The sequence below is a fragment of the Diorhabda carinulata genome, chromosome 12 (genome assembly GCF_026250575.1).
Source record: "Diorhabda carinulata isolate Delta chromosome 12, icDioCari1.1, whole genome shotgun sequence".
NCBI classification, from domain to species: Eukaryota; Metazoa; Arthropoda; class Insecta; order Coleoptera; family Chrysomelidae; genus Diorhabda; species Diorhabda carinulata.
In genome coordinates, this window is record NC_079471.1 from 1,535,968 (window position 1) to 1,555,260 (window position 19,293).

Consider the following 19,293-nt stretch of genomic DNA (forward strand, 5'->3'; position numbering starts at 1 on the left):
GATTCAATTAGTTTAATCGCTATAATTGTTTTAACAAATAAATGTTTCAAATTCAGTACCTAGGAATTTTCGTTGCAGGTCCAATAAATGTCATACAGGATGGAAAAACTGCCGAGTACTGCACTCACTTCACGCAATAAATCGCATTCAAACTAAAAAGCTCAAGAAATTCAATTACGGCTAGCTTTAAGTTGAAAAAAAAGTAAGTTCGCTAATTTACGTATATTTTCCCATTTCTAGCAATTTGTGAAATCGAGTTATTAGCAAATATTTTTGTTGTTTCGAAAGAATCTCGATTCAAAAAAAAATTTACCGAATGACGGTAGTTTCGTAATAGGTAACGCAAAAGTCGATCACCCTGTATGGCGAGACGCAGCAATTTGTGCAAATCGCGCCGAATATCAGTTGATTTTTATAAAAAATCGATATCCATCGAGAACCATCACGAAATGGAGCCAAGAACGTCGAAGAATCAACCAGACGAAGTGCCACGCGATTTTCCATTAATCGACGATCTTTATAAGACTTTTGGTGGAATATTGTGCGAGATTAGTCACTTATACATCATGAATCACGAAGGAGACAATCTTCCATCGAGAACCATCACGAAGTGGAGTCAAAAACATCGAAGAATTAACCAGACGAAGTGCCACGCGATTTTCCATTAATCGACGATCTTTATGAGACTTTTGGTGGAATATTGTGCGAGATTAGTGACTTATACATCATGAATCACGAAGGAGACAATCTTCCATCGAAAACCATCACGAAGTGGAGTCAAAAACATCGAAGAATTAACCAGACGAAGTGCCACGCGATTTTCCATTAATCGACGATCTTTATAAGACTTTTGGTGGAATATTGTGCGAGATTAGTCACTTATACATCATGAATCACGAAGGAGACAATCTTCCATCGAGAACCATCACGAAGTGGAGTCAAAAACATCGAAGAATTAACCAGACGAAGTGCCACGCGATTTTCCATTAATCGACGATCTTTATAAGACTTTTGGTGGAATATTGTGCGAGATTAGTCACTTATACATCATGAATCACGAAGGAGACAATCTTCCATCGAGAACCATCACGAAGTGGAGTCAAAAACATCGAAGAATTAACCAGACGAAGTGCCACGCGATTTTCCATTAATCGACGATCTTTATGAGACTTTTGGTAGAATATTGTGCGAGATTAGTCACTTATACATCATGAATCACGAAGGAGACAATCTTCCATCGAAAACCATCACGAAGTGGAGTCAAAAACATCGAAGAATTAACCAGACGAAGTGCCACGCGATTTTCCATTAATCGACGATCTTTATGAGACTTTTGGTAGAATATTGTGCGAGATTAGTCACTTATACATCATGAATCACGAAGGAGACAATCTTCCATCGAAAACCATCACGAAGTGGAGTCAAAAACATCGAAGAATTAACCAGACGAAGTGCCACGCGATTTTCCATTAATCGACGATCTTTATAAGACTTTTGGTGGAATATTGTGCGAGATTAGTCACTTATACATCATGAATCACGAAGGAGACAATCTTCCATCGAGAACCATCACGAAGTGGAGTCAAAAACATCGAAGAATTAACCAGACGAAGTGCCACGCGATTTTCCATTAATCGACGATCTTTATGAGACTTTTGGTAGAATATTGTGCGAGATTAGTCACTTATACATCATGAATCACGAAGGAGACAATCTTCCATCGAAAACCATCACGAAGTGGAGTCAAAAACATCGAAGAATTAACCAGACGAAGTGCCACGCGATTTTCCATTAATCGACGATCTTTATGAGACTTTTGGTAGAATATTGTGCGAGATTAGTCACTTATACATCATGAATCACGAAGGAGACAATCTTCCATCGAGAACCATCACGAAGTGGAGTCAAAAACATCGAAGAATTAACCAGACGAAGTGCCACGCGATTTTCCATTAATCGACGATCTTTATGAGACTTTTGGTAGAATATTGTGCGAGATTAGTCACTTATACATCATGAATCACGAAGGAGACAATCTTCCATCGAGAACCATCACGAAGTGGAGTCAAAAACATCGAAGAATTAACCAGACGAAGTGCCACGCGATTTTCCATTAATCGACGATCTTTATGAGACTTTTGGTAGAATATTGTGCGAGATTAGTCACTTATACATCATGAATCACGAAGGAGACAATCTTCCATCGAGAACCATCACGAAGTGGAGTCAAAAACATCGAAGAATTAACCAGACGAAGTGCCACGCGATTTTCCATTAATCGACGATCTTTATAAGACTTTTGGTGGAATATTGTGCGAGATTAGTCACTTATACATCATGAATCACGAAGGAGACAATCTTCCATCGAGAACCATCACGAAGTGGAGTCGAAAACATCGAAGAATTAACCAGACGAAGTGCCACGCGATTTTCCATTAATCGACAATCTTTATAAGACTTTTGGTGGAATATTGTGCGAGATTAGTGACTTATACATCATGAATCACGAAGGAGACAATCTTCCATCGAGAACCATCACGAAATGGAGCAAAGAACGTCCAAGAATCAACCAGACGAAGTGCCACGCGATTTTCCATTAATCGGCGATGTTTATAAGACTTTTGGTGGAATATTGTCCGAGATTAGTGACTTATACATCTTGAATCACGAAGAAGACATATTTCCATCGAGAACTATCACGAAATGGAGTCGAAAACATCGAAGAATTAACCAGACGAAGTGCCACGCGATTTTCCATTAATCGACGATCTTTATAAGACTTTTGGTGGAATATTGTGCGAGATTAGTCACTTATACATCATGAATCACGAAGGAGACAATCTTCCATCGAGAACCATCACGAAATGGAGCCAAGAACGTCCAAGAATCAACCAGACGAAGTGCCACGCGATTTTCCATTAATCGGCGATGTTTATAAGACTTTTGGTGGAATATTGTCCGAGATTAGTGACTTATACATCTTGAATCACGAAGAAGACATATTTCCATCGAGAACTATCACGAAATGGAGTCGAAAACATCGCAGAATCTACAAGAGGACTGCATTTCGGAGTGATTTAATCTTTTTTTTTTTTCAAAATCTGCCCATTTAACCGTTCTATCTTTTTTTGGCATTTTTTGTATTCTACAAATCCCAAACTTGATTCAAAGACCATAAAAAGATCATCGCTAAAGAATGCTTGAAATTATTATCGAAGATTCTGGTAAAAATTTTGGGAAAAAATAATGAAAAAGCAAAAAAATCGGAGAAAATTACGAAAAACCTCAAATTTTTGTAACACACGGTATCAATTGACGCATAAAACTGAAAGACAATCAAATTCGAAGGTACCATTGAATAAATTGTTAACCATAAAGTTTCATCATTTCGATCTACTCAGTTCTACGAGCTCGAACGAAAAACACAAAAAACCACGAATCTCTACGATTATGCCCCCACGTGTTCGGCGTGTTTTCGATTGTTTTGTTGCTTCATCTGATGCGATGCACTCAACTTTAATTAAACGGCAACCGACTCGACGTTCGCATATATGCAAATTCGATTCGAAACAAATAAAACTACACCGGCGAAATCGTTCGCAACACTAAATTAAATTCCAGGTAGGAGGACGAAGAATTCGCTTTGCAAACCATCCACGAATGTATTAAACAATGTAATTAACAGTATGGTGGCATAGCAACTCTTAATAAGCAATAATTCCGTCCAAAACCCAATAAATATCTTCACAAAGCACACACCTGATTTTGACATTTCGTTATATTGCTCTTAGATATATAAAAAAGAAGAATAAGCGTTAAATATCGGAATAGCTTCCGCGTCGGCCATTATTACATACGCATCAGGTGATTTTGACAATTCGTTTGATTGCTCAGTTCGATGGAATATAAAAAAAAAGAAGAATAAGTGATAAATGTCTATTAATTTGATTCTAGTTTGACGTTTTCGACATACGTGTCAGTTTTACTGGAAATATGATATCGAAAACGACGAAGAAAATTTAGGATTTGTTTGTAAGTTACAGCTTTCTATTTCGACTGATATATTTATTTATTTTTGGCTTTCAAACTACATATTATCAACCAAAATTTCTCGGATGTAATGTACATTCATTCATCGACGATAAAATTTGAAAAAAACGCTTGTTACGAAATGTAACGAAATCTGACAACTCTGTCGGTTATTTAAACCGACTCGAAACATTGTAAATTCTTTATTGTTTATCAGTTAAACCGTAGGAATTAATTTAACGGAATTAACCTTTTAAACTAATACAAAAAAATATTAATTGAGTACTGTTACATCCAGAGTAGTAGTTTCTTATCATTTTTTTTATTGTATACTGATATCACATTGATTTTATCGCATTCAGTATCATTTATAATTCGAAGGTGTGAATGTAGGTGACGAAAAGTCGACGTTCAATTATTGTGAGTACCGATTAAGGTAGAAATTAAATTTATATACCGTTAGATCGAATACTAAATACTAAAAAAACGTAAATCAAAATACGTGAATGAAGAAAAGTGGAAAAAAACGAATTTTAGACTCTGTTTTAACCGAACAGGACCGATTTTACGGTCCATGTGGTGGACGAGTTCGTAATTTCCATGCGACAGCGAGTCGCGTGTAAATATTTCTTTTAATATTCATCTCAAAATGGGGAAATAATGTTTTTACCATTTTTCGTTTTCGAGACTAACTAACTGTGATAATTTCGACTTTGGGCGTCTACCAAAGTGATGTTTCTTCAGTTTAGCCCCCCCTAAACAATATATTATAGAGCCGGCTTCGAAAAAGGAAACCTTGGAATGAATCTCGCAATTTCACTTCACTAAAATTCGCCACTTTCACTTCACTAAATTCATTAGAAGTTTTTTGGGAAGCTGGGACTTCAAAAAACGCACAGTTTTCGAGATGACGTCCCGCGAGTGTTGACATATCGCTTCCCCCGCTTTGACTATAATGAATGAAGTTGTTTTATATTGCAGATTATTGAGAATGAGCGCGAGCAGCGGGGGAAAGAAGAAATACGTAAATTTCAGGAACAGACAGCGAGCGAGTTTGAGTTTTTTCATAGTCGTCATGTTTTTCGGCGTTTTCGGAATAATCGTGTTTACGGAAATTTTTTTTATAGACGAAAGGGGGCGCGCAACGGGGGTGGTCGTCAGACACGGTTCGTTAACTTATCAACATAAACAAGAAAAATCGGCCGATTACGAAGAGGTAAGTTCGAAAATTCTCATTTTCAATATTAGAGAATTGGCAACGCTGTTATTCGTAGATTAGATTAAAAATATGAATTTAAATATTTCGATAATATATTGAAATATCTGTTTGATACAAGTTTGAAATTTACATGTACGGTATGTCCCACACCACGTTGCATACAACGATAAACTTTTTTATTTAGAGTTTAAAACGTATTCCCCTCGTATTACGAAATATTAGATGGTTTCTGATGATAAATGAAGGTATTCCCCTCGTATAATTAAATATTAAACGAGTTCTGTCGATGAATTTTGCGCCGTGTGGTAAGAACGAGATCAATTTATATGTACAGTATGTCCCACAAAGTTATTTGTAATGGAAACCTTGTTTAATTAGAGTTTAGAGATTAAAACGTATTCCCCTCGTATAATTAAATATTAAACGAGTTCTGTCGATGAATTTTGCGCCGTGTGGTAAGAACGAGATCAATTTATATGTACAGTATGTCCCACAAAGTTATTTGTAATGGAAACCTTGTTTAATTAGAGTTTAGAGATTAAAACGTATTCCCCTCGTATAATTAAATATTAAACGAGTTCTGTCGATGAATTTTGCGCCGTGTGGTAAGAACGAGATCAATTTATATGTACAGTATGTCCCACAAAGTTATTTGTAATGGAAACCTTGTTTAATTAGAGTTTAGAGATTAAAACGTATTCCCCTCGTATAATTAAATATTAAACGAGTTCTGTCGATGAATTTTGCGCCGTGTGGTAAGAACGAGATCAATTTATATGTACAGTATGTCCCACAAAGTTGTTTGTAATGGAAACCTTGTTTAATTAGAGTTTATAGTTTAAAACGTATTCCCCTCGTATAATTAAATATTAAACGAGTTCTGTCGATGAATTTTGCGCCGTGTGGAAAGAACGAGATCAATTTATATGTACAGTATGTCTCACAAAGTTATTTGTAATGGAAACCTTGTTTAATTAGAGTTTAGAGTTTAAAACGTATTCCCCTCGTATAATTAAATATTAAACGAGTTCTGTCGATGAATTTTGCGCCGTGTGGTAAGAACGAGATCAATTTATATGTACAGTATGTCTCACAAAGTTATTTGTAATGGAAACCTTCTTTAATTAGAGTTTATAGTTTAAAACGTATTCCCCTCGTATAATTAAATATTAAACGAGTTCTGTCGATGAATTTTGCGCCGTGTGGAAAGAACGAGATCAATTTATATGTACAGTATGTCCCACAAAGTTGTTTGTAATGGAAACCTTGTTTAATTAGAGTTTATAGTTTAAAACGTATTCCCCTCGTATAATTAAATATTAAACGAGTTCTGTCGATGAATTTTGCGCCGTGTGGAAAGAACGAGATCAATTTATATGTACAGTATGTCTCACAAAGTTATTTGTAATGGAAACCTTGTTTAATTAGAGTTTAGAGTTTAAAACGTATTCCCCTCGTATAATTAAATATTAAACGAGTTCTGTCGATGAATTTTGCGCCGTGTGGTAAGAACGAGATCAATTTATATGTACAGTATGTCTCACAAAGTTATTTGTAATGGAAACCTTCTTTAATTAGAGTTTATAGTTTAAAACGTATTCCCCTCGTATAATTAAATATTAAACGAGTTCTGTCGATGAATTTTGCGCCGTGTGGAAAGAACGAGATCAATTTATATGTACAGTATGTCCCACAAAGTTGTTTGTAATGGAAACCTTGTTTAATTAGAGTTTAGAGATTAAAACGTATTCCCCTCGTATAATTAAATATTAAACGAGTTCTGTCGATGAATTTTGCGCCGTGTGGAAAGAACGAGATCAATTTATATGTACAGTATGTCCCACAAAGTTGTTTGTAATGGAAACCTTGTTTAATTAGAGTTTAGAGATTAAAACGTATTCCCCTCGTATAATTAAATATTAAACGAGTTCTGTCGATGAATTTTGCGCCGTGTGGTAAGAACGAGATCAATTTATATGTACAGTATGTCCCGCAAAGTTGTACGCAATGGAAAGGTGAATATTTTAAGCGTTTACCTTAAAAATTTCAAAGCATATACACTACATGCTCAATTTAAGTGTTATTATGGAAAAATATCGATATGCACTGTTATTTTTGGTCGAAAAATTAGCAAAATCCCTTAAAGGACCAAAATCGAAACGACTACATCCCTTTAATTCCCTTGGCTGCTTTTATTAACTGAAAAATGACCCAGAAACATGATAAATCTTATAAAAACCACCAATGCAGTGGTTAGGACACATTAACGAAAGAAAAAACAAAGAGAAATAGAGAAGATTTTATAGAGAAAGATTAGAAGGAAATAGATACATAGAATACTCTAAAAAAAGATCTTAAAATGAGACAGTGAAGTTCCAGATTTGAAAAAAGACCGTTGGACATAACCTCAATAAAAATTTATCGATCTTGTATCCCCTTGACGAAATACGGATACAGGATTCCTGGAACACATTATTTTAATGGTCCAATTCAGTAATAGCTATGAATAACCCCAGAGATCGATTATTCACATGCAAATTTAACCTACATTTATTTAAAGTCCACTACGGGCGTTAATTTACTAATATACATCGCTATTTTTGGATAAAATCATAAAATTCTATCATTACTATAAACATTTACGTCGAAATCGTCCATTGGTTGATACAAATCTGTCTAAACTGTACTCAAAGTTCATCCGAAGTGTAACAAATAGTTATTTTGGACGACGCCATCTCAAACTTGTTCGTTCTGTATCCATTCGCATACCGAAAGTTGCGTTTCGAGTGTTCCGTGTAGCGAAAGTGACAGTTCCGTGCTACAAAACGCTTTCGGGACGTTCTGGAGTAGACAACTTCGACGTTGACAGTTGACAGTTTCACTTCGATGATACTTTTTGCGAATATCGTGTGTAATTGCGTGAAGATCTGTGGTTTATTCTACTCCAACATTTGACGTACACTGAATGTCATAAAAAACGAACGAACAAACCTAAAATCAATAAAAGTCTCAACGTCAGTCGGTTCTTTGGTCCGTTGAATTTTTCGAATCCATTATGGCCTTATCGCCCGAATGCGAAGAAAAATTGGAAATGGTGATCGATATTTTCAAAGATATTTTCCATTTCGGTTATATCCCATTCATATTGTATCTCGGTTGGAAGCAAGGCCCCGAGAAAGGTTGCGGGTCATTCCATTTCACGCAATTACTTTGGAACTATTAAACTCCGAGCTTTCGATTTGAAATTTTCGCAACTTTCACAAATGTAAATATAAATAAAGACGTTTATTTACCTTTTTATATGTTTTTCGTGATTAATTGCGTAGAATATAGATATTAGCCCGTAAAATGTCGGGTGGCAAAGTTTCGACGAGACCGTACGATCTGCGAAGACCGAATAATTGCGGGGGCTGTTCGGCTACGTCGCGAATCGGTATTATTTTGGAAATTTTGAAAAATTATCGATCGAAGCAAACAAACAATGCTGAATGATGAGCGTTGTCAACACGATCGGTTTGTTGTTTGTTCTAGAGCGAGGACTACATATCAATAAGAGTTGGGGCTGCGATGATGAACGACGACACCCTCGGTGCGCTTCTCATCGGGGGTCGCGCTCCAGTTGCACTCCCCGTAATTGAACATTCGGCCCCTTCGTCGTCGAAGGTAAATTTGTGTTTGATAAATTTATATCTTTTATTTATTTAATTTTATTTTATTCGAGTTGTTTGTGGTTTTTTTTTTCGATATATGTGGGGCGGAATAAAATGAAAAAAAAATGCTGTAAAATGTTTTAAAACTTGATGTACATTTGGTCGTGTCTATCGTCGAGGTTTAGTTTGCCTGAAAATCGAAATTTATCGCTGTAAAATCTACCGGGTGGACAAATAAAAACGGCCACTACTAGAAGGCGTATTTAAAAATATTTTTCTAATTTTTCAACAATTTATACAATCAAGTGATACTTTGTATACGATAATCGAATTCTTTACTAAATTCTGCGTATTTTTTATTCCACAAGTTTTCGTCTATCTCTTCGTATAAGAGGTAGGGGAGAGTGAGAACTTTGTTATATAAAAAAACTTGTAAGTCCGGTTCTGCTTAACCGATTTTTGTAAACTTGACGTTTTTTGGAAAATTTATTATTCAGCAATACAAAATATATGGAAATTTATAAAAATCGACTAAGCAGAACCGGACTTACAGGCTTTTTTTTTCATAAAAATTTTCCCACTCTCCCCCAGTTTTTATTTCAAAAGATAGACGAAAACTTGTAGAATAAAAAATGCGCAGATTTAGTTGTATAATCATTTTATCGTATAAAAAGTGTCGTTAAATTGTGAAAATTTTGCTTTTTCAACTTCATATTTTCAAATATATCTTCTAGTGATTGACATAAAATTTTGAAAATAATTTCTAGCGCCATTTTTTGATAATTTTTGGAGCCCACGTTAGTTAAAGAAGAACCTAAAAATCGAAATTTATCGCTGTAAAATCTACCGGGTGGACAAATAAAAACGGCCACTACTACAAGGCGTATTTAAAAATATTTAATTGAAAAACTAATTTTTCGACAATTAATCCAATCAAGTGACACTTTGTATACGATAATCGAATTCTTTACTAAATTCTGCGTATTTTTTATTCTACAAGTTTTCGTCTATCTCTTCGTATAAGAGGTAGGGGAGAGTGAGAACTTTGTTATATAAAAAAACTTGTAAGTCCGGTTCTGCTTAACTGATTTTTATAAACTTGACGTTTTTTGGAAAATTTATTATTCAGTAATACTAAATATATGGAAATTTATAAAAATCGGTTAAGCAGAACCGGACTTACAGGCTTTTTTTTTCATAAAAATTTTCCCACTCTCCCCCAGTTTTTATTTCAAAAGATAGACGAAAACTTGTGGAATGAAAAATGCGCAGTTTTAGTTGTTTAATTATTTTATCGTATAAAAAGTGTCGTTAAATTGTGAAAATTTTGGAAATTTCGCTTTTTCAACTTCATATTTTGACATAAAATTTTCAAAAATAATTTCTAGGGCCATTTTTTGATAATTTTTGGATCCCACGTTAGTTAAAGAAGAACCTAAAAATCGAAATTTATCGCTATAAAATCTACCGGGTGGACAAATAAAAACGGCCACTACTACAAGGCGTATTTAAAAATATTTAATTGAAAAAGTAATTTTTCAACAATTTATCCAATCAAGTGACACTTTGTATACGATAATCGAATTCTTTACTAAATTCTGCGTATTTTTTATTCTACAAGTTTTCGTCTATCTCTTCGTATAAGAGGTAGGGGAGAGTGAGAACTTTGTTATATAAAAAAACTTGTAAGTCCGGTTCTGCTTAACTGATTTTTGTAAACTTGACGTTTTTTGGAAAATTTATTATTCAGCAATACAAAATATATGGAAATTTATAAAAATCGGTTAAGCAGAACCGGACTTACAGGCTTTTTTTTTCATAAAAATTTTCCCACTCTCCCCTAGTTTTTATTTCAAAAGATAGACGAAAACTTGTGGAATAAAAAATGCGCAGATTTAGTTGTATAATCATTTTATCGTATAAAAAGTGTCGTTAAATTGTGAAAATTTTGGAAATTTCGCTTTTTCAACTTCATATTTTGACATAAAAGTTTGAAAATAATTTCTAGGGCCATTTTTTTTTAATAATTTTTGTTTCCCGCCAGGTACATCAAAATATCATTCGCCTAGTAAAAATAACCCAAAAACAGATCACGGATCGATGCTATGTTGCCACATATCTCGTAAATCAGTCGACTTGCGAATTTTCCGAAACTAATTTCTAATATCATCCATTTTTATTAAAGTTTATTTTACAATTTTATTAATTTATTATTTAGTTATGCGCCATAAAGAAAAATATATATTCGACCATATTGAAACCACGTATTTCTTTTATTTTCATTTTTTTTTTTTCTAATTTATTCGTAAAACCGCTTTCCAGTTGGAATATTTTGAACTAATTAATATTTATAGGTTATTTCCGAAAATCTGTTACCTCCGTTTCCGGAAAATACGACGCTGAACGAAGGTGCCTGGCAAAATATTAGCAATACAAGGTGAGTCAAAACAAAATATTCCTAATATAGATTATAAAATATATATGTATTCGTATTTAACCCTTTCCCTTCCAGGATAATCTTCTAAAAAATACGTTGAAGCGTTCTCCAGATGAGAAAAATCTGTGGCGGTATCTTAAACACTTTCTAGAGCCCTACTCGAGATCCTGACTCTTAAATTCATGATTCCTTTCTTCATATTCTTTTTGGTGCTCTCATTTCTGGTCGTGGTCTTGCCTAAAATGCAGCAGAAGCCTCCGAATCTTCTTCCAATCCAACTCTCGCTTGATCCTCTTGGTTTCGAAGCACTTAGGGCCGATTGAGACGTCCTCTTGCCATTATTTTTCGCTATGTAGTCGACCCAATCCTCAAACGTCTGGATATAGTCTAGGATGACTTCCAGGTGTTTCGCGTTGGTGGTTTTCCACGATTATTCCACTTTTTCAGTGTCTGAAGACGGTAATTTGGTTAACGAAACTTGATTCTTCTTGGGATTTCCAATTCTGGTCGTGGTTCGGCTTCTGATACCTTTTCCAGTAGCTGTATCTTCTTCCAATCCAACTCTCGGTTGATCCTCTTGGTTTCGAAGCACTTAGGGCCGATTTTCTGCTGGACTTGATGTCTTTTAGACACTGCAGATTCCTCCAACACTATGGGCACTGATAGAAGCGTCATGGGTTGCAGTTTGAGACGTTCTCTTGCCTCAGGTGTTTGCCCTTGATCCATCTTCTACAGCGAGGTACGAGATTGTTGATAGTCATTAAATGCGAGTTGCGTACACTATTTTTTCTACGATAAATCGTTATAATGGAAAATAATCGGTTTATTTTCAAAATTTATTAAATTTGAGTTTAACGAAATTGTGAGGTATGATTGAAGAATTATTTATGTGAATTATGCAGGTTACCAAATTGAATTTTCAGAAATTTTTCTAATTAAATGGATTTTTATATATTATATGAAGTTTTCAACGAATTTTGGGCTTTTTCATTTCAAAACTTTACGTATTTCTTGATATATCTCGAAAATGAAAAAAGATATCGACATGCTGGTGTTGATCGGATGTGAAATTTCCTTGGGATACCCTGTATATACTTTCTATGGAAATTGCGAACTCGTAGCGTGCTTCTGGGTGCTAGAATTATGGAAAAAATTGAAAATTGTTATAAACATTGATCTCTTAGGTTGAAATTGACTCATTTTGGCATTTTTACCCCCAAAAATTTGATGAATCGTTAAGAGGGAATGTAAAATTTATTTGGGAAGCTCTGTATACACTTTCAGCTGAAATTACATTCACAAATCGTGCTAGAATGAAGAAAAAAATGAAAAAATTGATCCTTTCGGTTGAAATTAACTCATTTTGGCATTTTTACCCCCAAAAATTTGATGAATCGTTAAGAGGGAATGTAAAATTTACTTGGGACGCTCTGTATACACTTTCAGCTGAAATTACATTCACAAATCGTGCTAGAATGAAGAAAAAAATGAAAAAATTGATCCTTTCGGTTGAAATTAACTCATTTTGGCATTTTTACCCCCAAAAATTTGATGAATCGTTAAGAGGGAATGTAAAATTTATTTGGGACGCACTGTATACACTTTCTGTTGACATTACATTCACAAATCGTGCTAGAATGGAGAAAAAAATAAAAAAATTGATCCTTTCAGTTGAAATTAAATCATTTTGGCATTTTTACCCCCAATAATTTGATGAATCGTTAAGAGGGAATGTAAAATTTACTTGGGACGCTCTGTATATACTTTTTATCAATATTACGAATACAAAGCATGGTCCTGGGTACCAGAAAAATTGGAAAAAGTTGAAAATTGTGATAAAAATTGATTTTCCAGGATAAAATCCACCCTATTTTGGCAATTTTTGCCCTATAATTCGTAATGAGGGAATGCATAATTCCCTTTGGACACCCTGTATATAATTTCTACAGAAATTACAATCACAAACCGTGGTTTTTATCTCCAAACTTTGATAAATAGATATGAAGAAATGCAATATTTACTTGGGACTCCCAGTATAAACTTTCTATTGAAATCACGAACACAGAGCGTGAATAGGGATGTTACAAAAATGAAATAGATGAAAAATGATTATAAAAATCGATCCCCTAGATTAAAATCCACTCATTTTAGCTATTTTTGTCCCGAAAATTTGAAAAATCGCGATGAGGGAATGCAAAATCTACTTGGTACGCCCTGTATATACTTTCTCCAGAAATTACAAAAAAAAATATATGGAAATGAGACACTCTATACATAATTGTAAACGTGACCGACGAATTCAATGATTTTCGCTTTTATACTGCGTGTAAAAAAATTTTTTTGACACTATCTCCGACCCCCCGTACGTCCCTGGCATTAGTGGTACGCGGAAGTTATTAGAATGTTCCAGATGTGACGGGGGTTGAATAATGTCTGCTCCACTAGCTGAAATTTAATTAAATTCATATCAAACGATGTAACATTCCCTAAAACAATTTCTGAAATAACGAATGACATAACTGCGATGTTGATTATTTTCGAAGGTTAAGTTGTTTCATTAGAAAAATTAACCGAATTTACAATACAATCACGATTTATCGAATTCGGGGACAAAAATAGCCAAAAATGAGTAGAAAATGAATTTTTATAATAATTTTCAACTCCTTCCATCATTATAACACCCAAAACCACGCTTTGTAATTGTAAATTTAACAGAAAGTATATACAGTGCGTCCCAAGTGAATCTTGCACTCCCTCTTTACGAATTAGAAAATTTTGGGGACGAAAAATGCAAAAATGAGTCATTTGCAATAGAGGGGATCAATTTTTATAACAATTTTTCATTTTTTTCTTCACTCTAACACGATTTGTGAATGTAATTTCAACAGAAAGTGTATACAGTGCGTCCCAAATAAACTTTACATTCCTTCTTAACGATTCATCAAATTTTTGGGGGTAAAAATGCCAAAATTAGTTAATTTCAACCGAAAGGATCAATTTTTTCATTTTTTCTTCATTCTAACACGATTTGTGAATGTAATTTCAACAGAAAGTGTATACAGAGCTTCCCAAATAAATTTTACATTCCCTCTTAACGATTCATCAAATTTTTGGGGGTAAAAATGCCAAAATGAGTTAATTTCAACCGAAAGGATCAATTTTTTCATTTTTTCTTCATTCTAACACGATTTGTGAATGTAATTTCAACAGAAAGTGTATACAGAGCTTCCCAAATAAATTTTACATTCCCTCTTAACGATTCATCAAATTTTTGGGGGTAAAAATGCCAAAATTAGTTAATTTCAACCGAAAGGATCAATTTTTTCATTTTTTCTTCATTCTAGCACGATTTGTGAATGTAATGTCAACAGAAAGTGTATACAGTGCGTCCCAAATAAATTTTAAATTCCCTCTTAACAATTCATCAAATTTTTGGGGTTAAAAATGCCAAAATGATTTAATTTCAACCGAAAGGATCAATTTTTTCATTTTTTCTTCATTCTAACACGATTTGTGAATGTAATTTCAACAGAAAGTGTATACAGAGCTTCCCAAATAAATTTTACATTCCCTCTTAACGATTCATCAAATTTTTGGGGGTAAAAATGCCAAAATGAGTTAATTTCAACCGAAAGGATCAATTTTTTCATTTTTTTCTTCATTCTAGCACGATTTGTGAATGTAATTTCAGCTGAAAGTGTATACAGAGCGTCCCAAGTAAATTTTACATTCCCTCTTAACGATTCATCAAATTTTTGGGGGTAAAAATGCCAAAATGAGTTAATTTCAACCGAAAGGATCAATTTTTTCATTTTTTCTTCATTCTAGCACGATTTGTGAATGTAATGTCAACAGAAAGTGTATACAGTGCGTCCCAAATAAATTTTAAATTCCCTCTTAACAATTCATCAAATTTTTGGGGTTAAAAATGCCAAAATGATTTAATTTCAACCGAAAGGATCAATTTTTTCATTTTTTCTTCATTCTAACACGATTTGTGAATGTAATTTCAACAGAAAGTGTATACAGAGCTTCCCAAATAAATTTTACATTCCCTCTTAACGATTCATCAAATTTTTGGGGGTAAAAATGCCAAAATGAGTTAATTTCAACCGAAAGGATCAATTTTTTCATTTTTTTCTTCATTCTAGCACGATTTGTGAATGTAATTTCAGCTGAAAGTGTATACAGAGCGTCCCAAGTAAATTTTACATTCCCTCTTAACGATTCATCAAATTTTTGGGGGTAAAAATGCCAAAATGAGTTAATTTCAACCGAAAGGATCAATTTTTTCATTTTTTCTTCATTCTAACACGATTTGTGAATGTAATTTCAACAGAAAGTGTATACAGAGCTTCCCAAATAAATTTTACATTCCCTCTTAACGATTCATCAAATTTTTGGGGGTAAAAATGCCAAAATTAGTTAATTTCAACCGAAAGGATCAATTTTTTCATTTTTTCTTCATTCTAACACGATTTGTGAATGTAATTTCAACAGAAAGTGTATACAGAGCTTCCCAAATAAATTTTACATTCCCTCTTAACGATTCATCAAATTTTTGGGGGTAAAAATGCCAAAATGAGTTAATTTCAACCGAAAGGATCAATTTTTTCATTTTTTCTTCATTCTAACACGATTTGTGAATGTAATTTCAACAGAAAGTGTATACAGAGCTTCCCAAATAAATTTTACATTCCCTCTTAACGATTCATCAAATTTTTGGGGGTAAAAATGCCAAAATGAGTTAATTTCAACCGAAAGGATCAATTTTTTCATTTTTTTCTTCATTCTAGCACGATTTGTGAATGTAATTTCAGCTGAAAGTGTATACAGAGCGTCCCAAGTAAATTTTACATTCCCTCTTAACGATTCATCAAATTTTTGGGGGTAAAAATGCCAAAATGAGTTAATTTCAACCGAAAGGATCAATTTTTTCATTTTTTCTTCATTCTAACACGATTTGTGAATGTAATTTCAACAGAAAGTGTATACAGAGCTTCCCAAATAAATTTTACATTCCCTCTTAACGATTCATCAAATTTTTGGGGGTAAAAATGCCAAAATTAGTTAATTTCAACCGAAAGGATCAATTTTTTCATTTTTTCTTCATTCTAACACGATTTGTGAATGTAATTTCAACAGAAAGTGTATACAGAGCTTCCCAAATAAATTTTACATTCCCTCTTAACGATTCATCAAATTTTTGGGGGTAAAAATGCCAAAATTAGTTAATTTCAACCGAAAGGATCAATTTTTTCATTTTTTCTTCATTCTAGCACGATTTGTGAATGTAATGTCAACAGAAAGTGTATACAGTGCGTCCCAAATAAATTTTAAATTCCCTATTAACAATTCATCTAATTTTTGGGGTTAAAAATGCCAAAATGATTTAATTTCAACCGAAAGGATCAATTTTTTCATTTTTTCTTCATTCTAACACGATTTGTGAATGTAATTTCAACAGAAAGTGTATACAGAGCTTCCCAAATAAATTTTACATTCCCTCTTAACGATTCATCAAATTTTTGGGGGTAAAAATGCCAAAATGAGTTAATTTCAACCGAAAGGATCAATTTTTTCATTTTTTCTTCATTCTAACACGATTTGTGAATGTAATTTCAACAGAAAGTGTATACAGAGCTTCCCAAATAAATTTTACATTCCCTCTTAACGATTTATCAAATTTTTGGGGACAAAAAATGCCAAAATAGTCATTTGCAACCGAGAGGATCAATTTTTATAACAATTTTTCATAGTAGTATTACCCAGAAACTCGCTTTGTGCTCGTAATTTTAATAAAAGGTATATACAGAACGTCCCAAGTAAATCTCGCATTTCGTTTTCGCGATTTATTACATTTTAAGGATCAGAAATACCAAAAAAAGGTGGATTTCATCCTAAAAAATATATACAGGGCGTTTTATTACTTCACTTATCGACTGACTTGGTAGCTTCCTCAAAGACCGATCCAACCAGTTCCGCTATAGATGGACACACCTCAAAAAGGTCTGAGGTCGACGCTGGTGTTACCCGGGGATGCATCTTGTCACCTACTTTCTTTTTCCTGTACATCAATGATCTACCACCACCAACACAGATCTTGGAAGCAATCTAATTGAGTTTAATGCAGCAAAAACTCAGGCTGCCGTTTTTATAAATCCTGCAGTTCAGGATTTGATCTGGTCTGGACATAAAATATCACCAACACCGTAATTTTGGTTGTTGGGTGTTGAGGTTAGGAGCAATATGTCCTGGCATAGTCTTTTGATAGGTTTAGGCAACGGACCTTCACAAAAACTTGCCAGATTCGTCCATCTTTGGAATATTGCTTGCACATGTGGAGCTCGGCTCTCCAGCACACCCCGAAGATGCTCGACTCAATATAAGAATCGACTTATAGGCGATCCAGAGTTGACCAGAAACACCGAGTTTACCTGTAGACGCTCAGAACTTCGATCTATCGCGACTCAGTTCTCTGGAGAAGCGCAAGTTCAAGATCAACATCCACAGGCATCTCCACACGGCGGGCACTACTCGAACTAAACTATTTTAGGCCCATTTCACACGTACACGTATACGGCGCACGGCAACGTGTGAAACTTCACTTATATAAATTAGTATCCCCCCTATTCTACGGTTATGGTTTTCATCAGAACTTTCCCAACCATCGACATATTTCATTTCATCCGACAACAGTCCACATTCAGATTTTCCGCGGAAACTTGAATAATCGGTAATGAAAACGCAACTTCTGGCAGAGTAACGGCCTTCACTTCATCTTTTCCCGTCGTTTACCGCCGACGCTTTCCCGCAATTACTCGTTATAACCGTCAGAGAGAAAAGCCCAACAAAAAAGAAAACATTTTTGGTACCAAAAATATAAATCGCTAATTTTGATTATCAACAAAGCTCCAACATTTTGTTATTCGTATGAACTAACACTTAACTATTCACTAACACTTAGCGCACTAATTTATTTAAATACTCCCGTCATCTTCAGTGGTAGTCGTTTTCGTGGCACCTGGACTCGTATAGTCAAAAACCGACTTGCGGAAATGTTGAAACTTACTTTGGATGGTCAAATCGAAGAGTTACTTTACACGGTATGCAAACGATAGCAAATTGAGACATCTGATGGTGAATCTGAGTATTTATGGGACTACGGACAATGTTTAAACACTAATTTTAATTATCAACAAGGCTCCAACATTTTGTTATTCGTATGAACTATTTACTAACACTTATTCACTAACACTTAGCGCACTAATTTATTTAAATACTCCGTTTCGTTATCGCGATAAGTTGAAAGTTCTTTTGAATTGCTGGAAACGGAAATGGTCCCCCAGTTGTTTCTGTTGTACTTTTGAAATATCTTTACTATCTAGAGCGCCTTTAATCAGCTGTAAACCGTGGATTCATCTCACGCCATCTTCAGTGGCAGTCGTTTTCGTGGCACCTGGACTCGGATAGTCAAAAACCGACTTGCGGAAATGTTGAAACTTACTTTGGATGGTCAAATCGAAGAGTTACTTTACACGGTATGCAAACGATAGCAAATTGAGACATCTGATGGTGAATCTGAGTATTTATGGGACTACGGACAATGTTTAAACACTAATTTTAATTATCAACAAGGCTCCAACATTTTGTTATTCGTATGAACTATTTACTAACACTTATTCACTAACACTTAGCGCACTAATTTATTTAAATACTCCGTTTCGTTATCGCGATAAGTTGAAAGTTCTTTTGAATTGCTGGAAACGGAAATGGTCCCCCAGTTGTTTCTGTTGTACTTTTGAAATATCTTTACTATCTAGAGCGCCTTTAATCAGCTGTAAACCGTGGATTCATCTCACGCCATCTTCAGTGGCAGTCGTTTTCGTGGCACCTGGACTCGGATAGTCAAAAACCGACTCGCGGAAATGTTGAACTTAGTAACGATAGTAAATTTA

General features: G+C 34.4%; 1 protein-coding gene across 7 annotated transcripts in view; it reads left to right on the forward strand.

Annotated features, from left to right (window-relative positions):
* Positions 1 to 19,293, forward strand: part of LOC130900228 (beta-1,4-galactosyltransferase galt-1) — a 35,008-nt gene that overhangs the window by 6,539 nt on the left and 9,176 nt on the right. Inside the window, exons 2-5 of one of the 7 annotated variants that reach the window (XM_057810719.1) lie at positions 79 to 202; positions 5,011 to 5,245; positions 8,780 to 8,911; positions 11,253 to 11,335. In XM_057810719.1, coding sequence (XP_057666702.1) covers positions 5,021 to 5,245; positions 8,780 to 8,911; positions 11,253 to 11,335 — 440 coding nt within the window. In that variant the 5' untranslated portion in view covers positions 79 to 202; positions 5,011 to 5,020. Of the gene's footprint in view, positions 1 to 78; positions 203 to 3,585; positions 4,033 to 4,383; positions 4,466 to 5,010; positions 5,246 to 8,779; positions 8,912 to 11,252; positions 11,336 to 19,293 lie in introns of those variants that run through there. The other 6 variants (XM_057810720.1, XM_057810722.1, XM_057810721.1 and 3 more) reach the window with 6 other exon arrangements.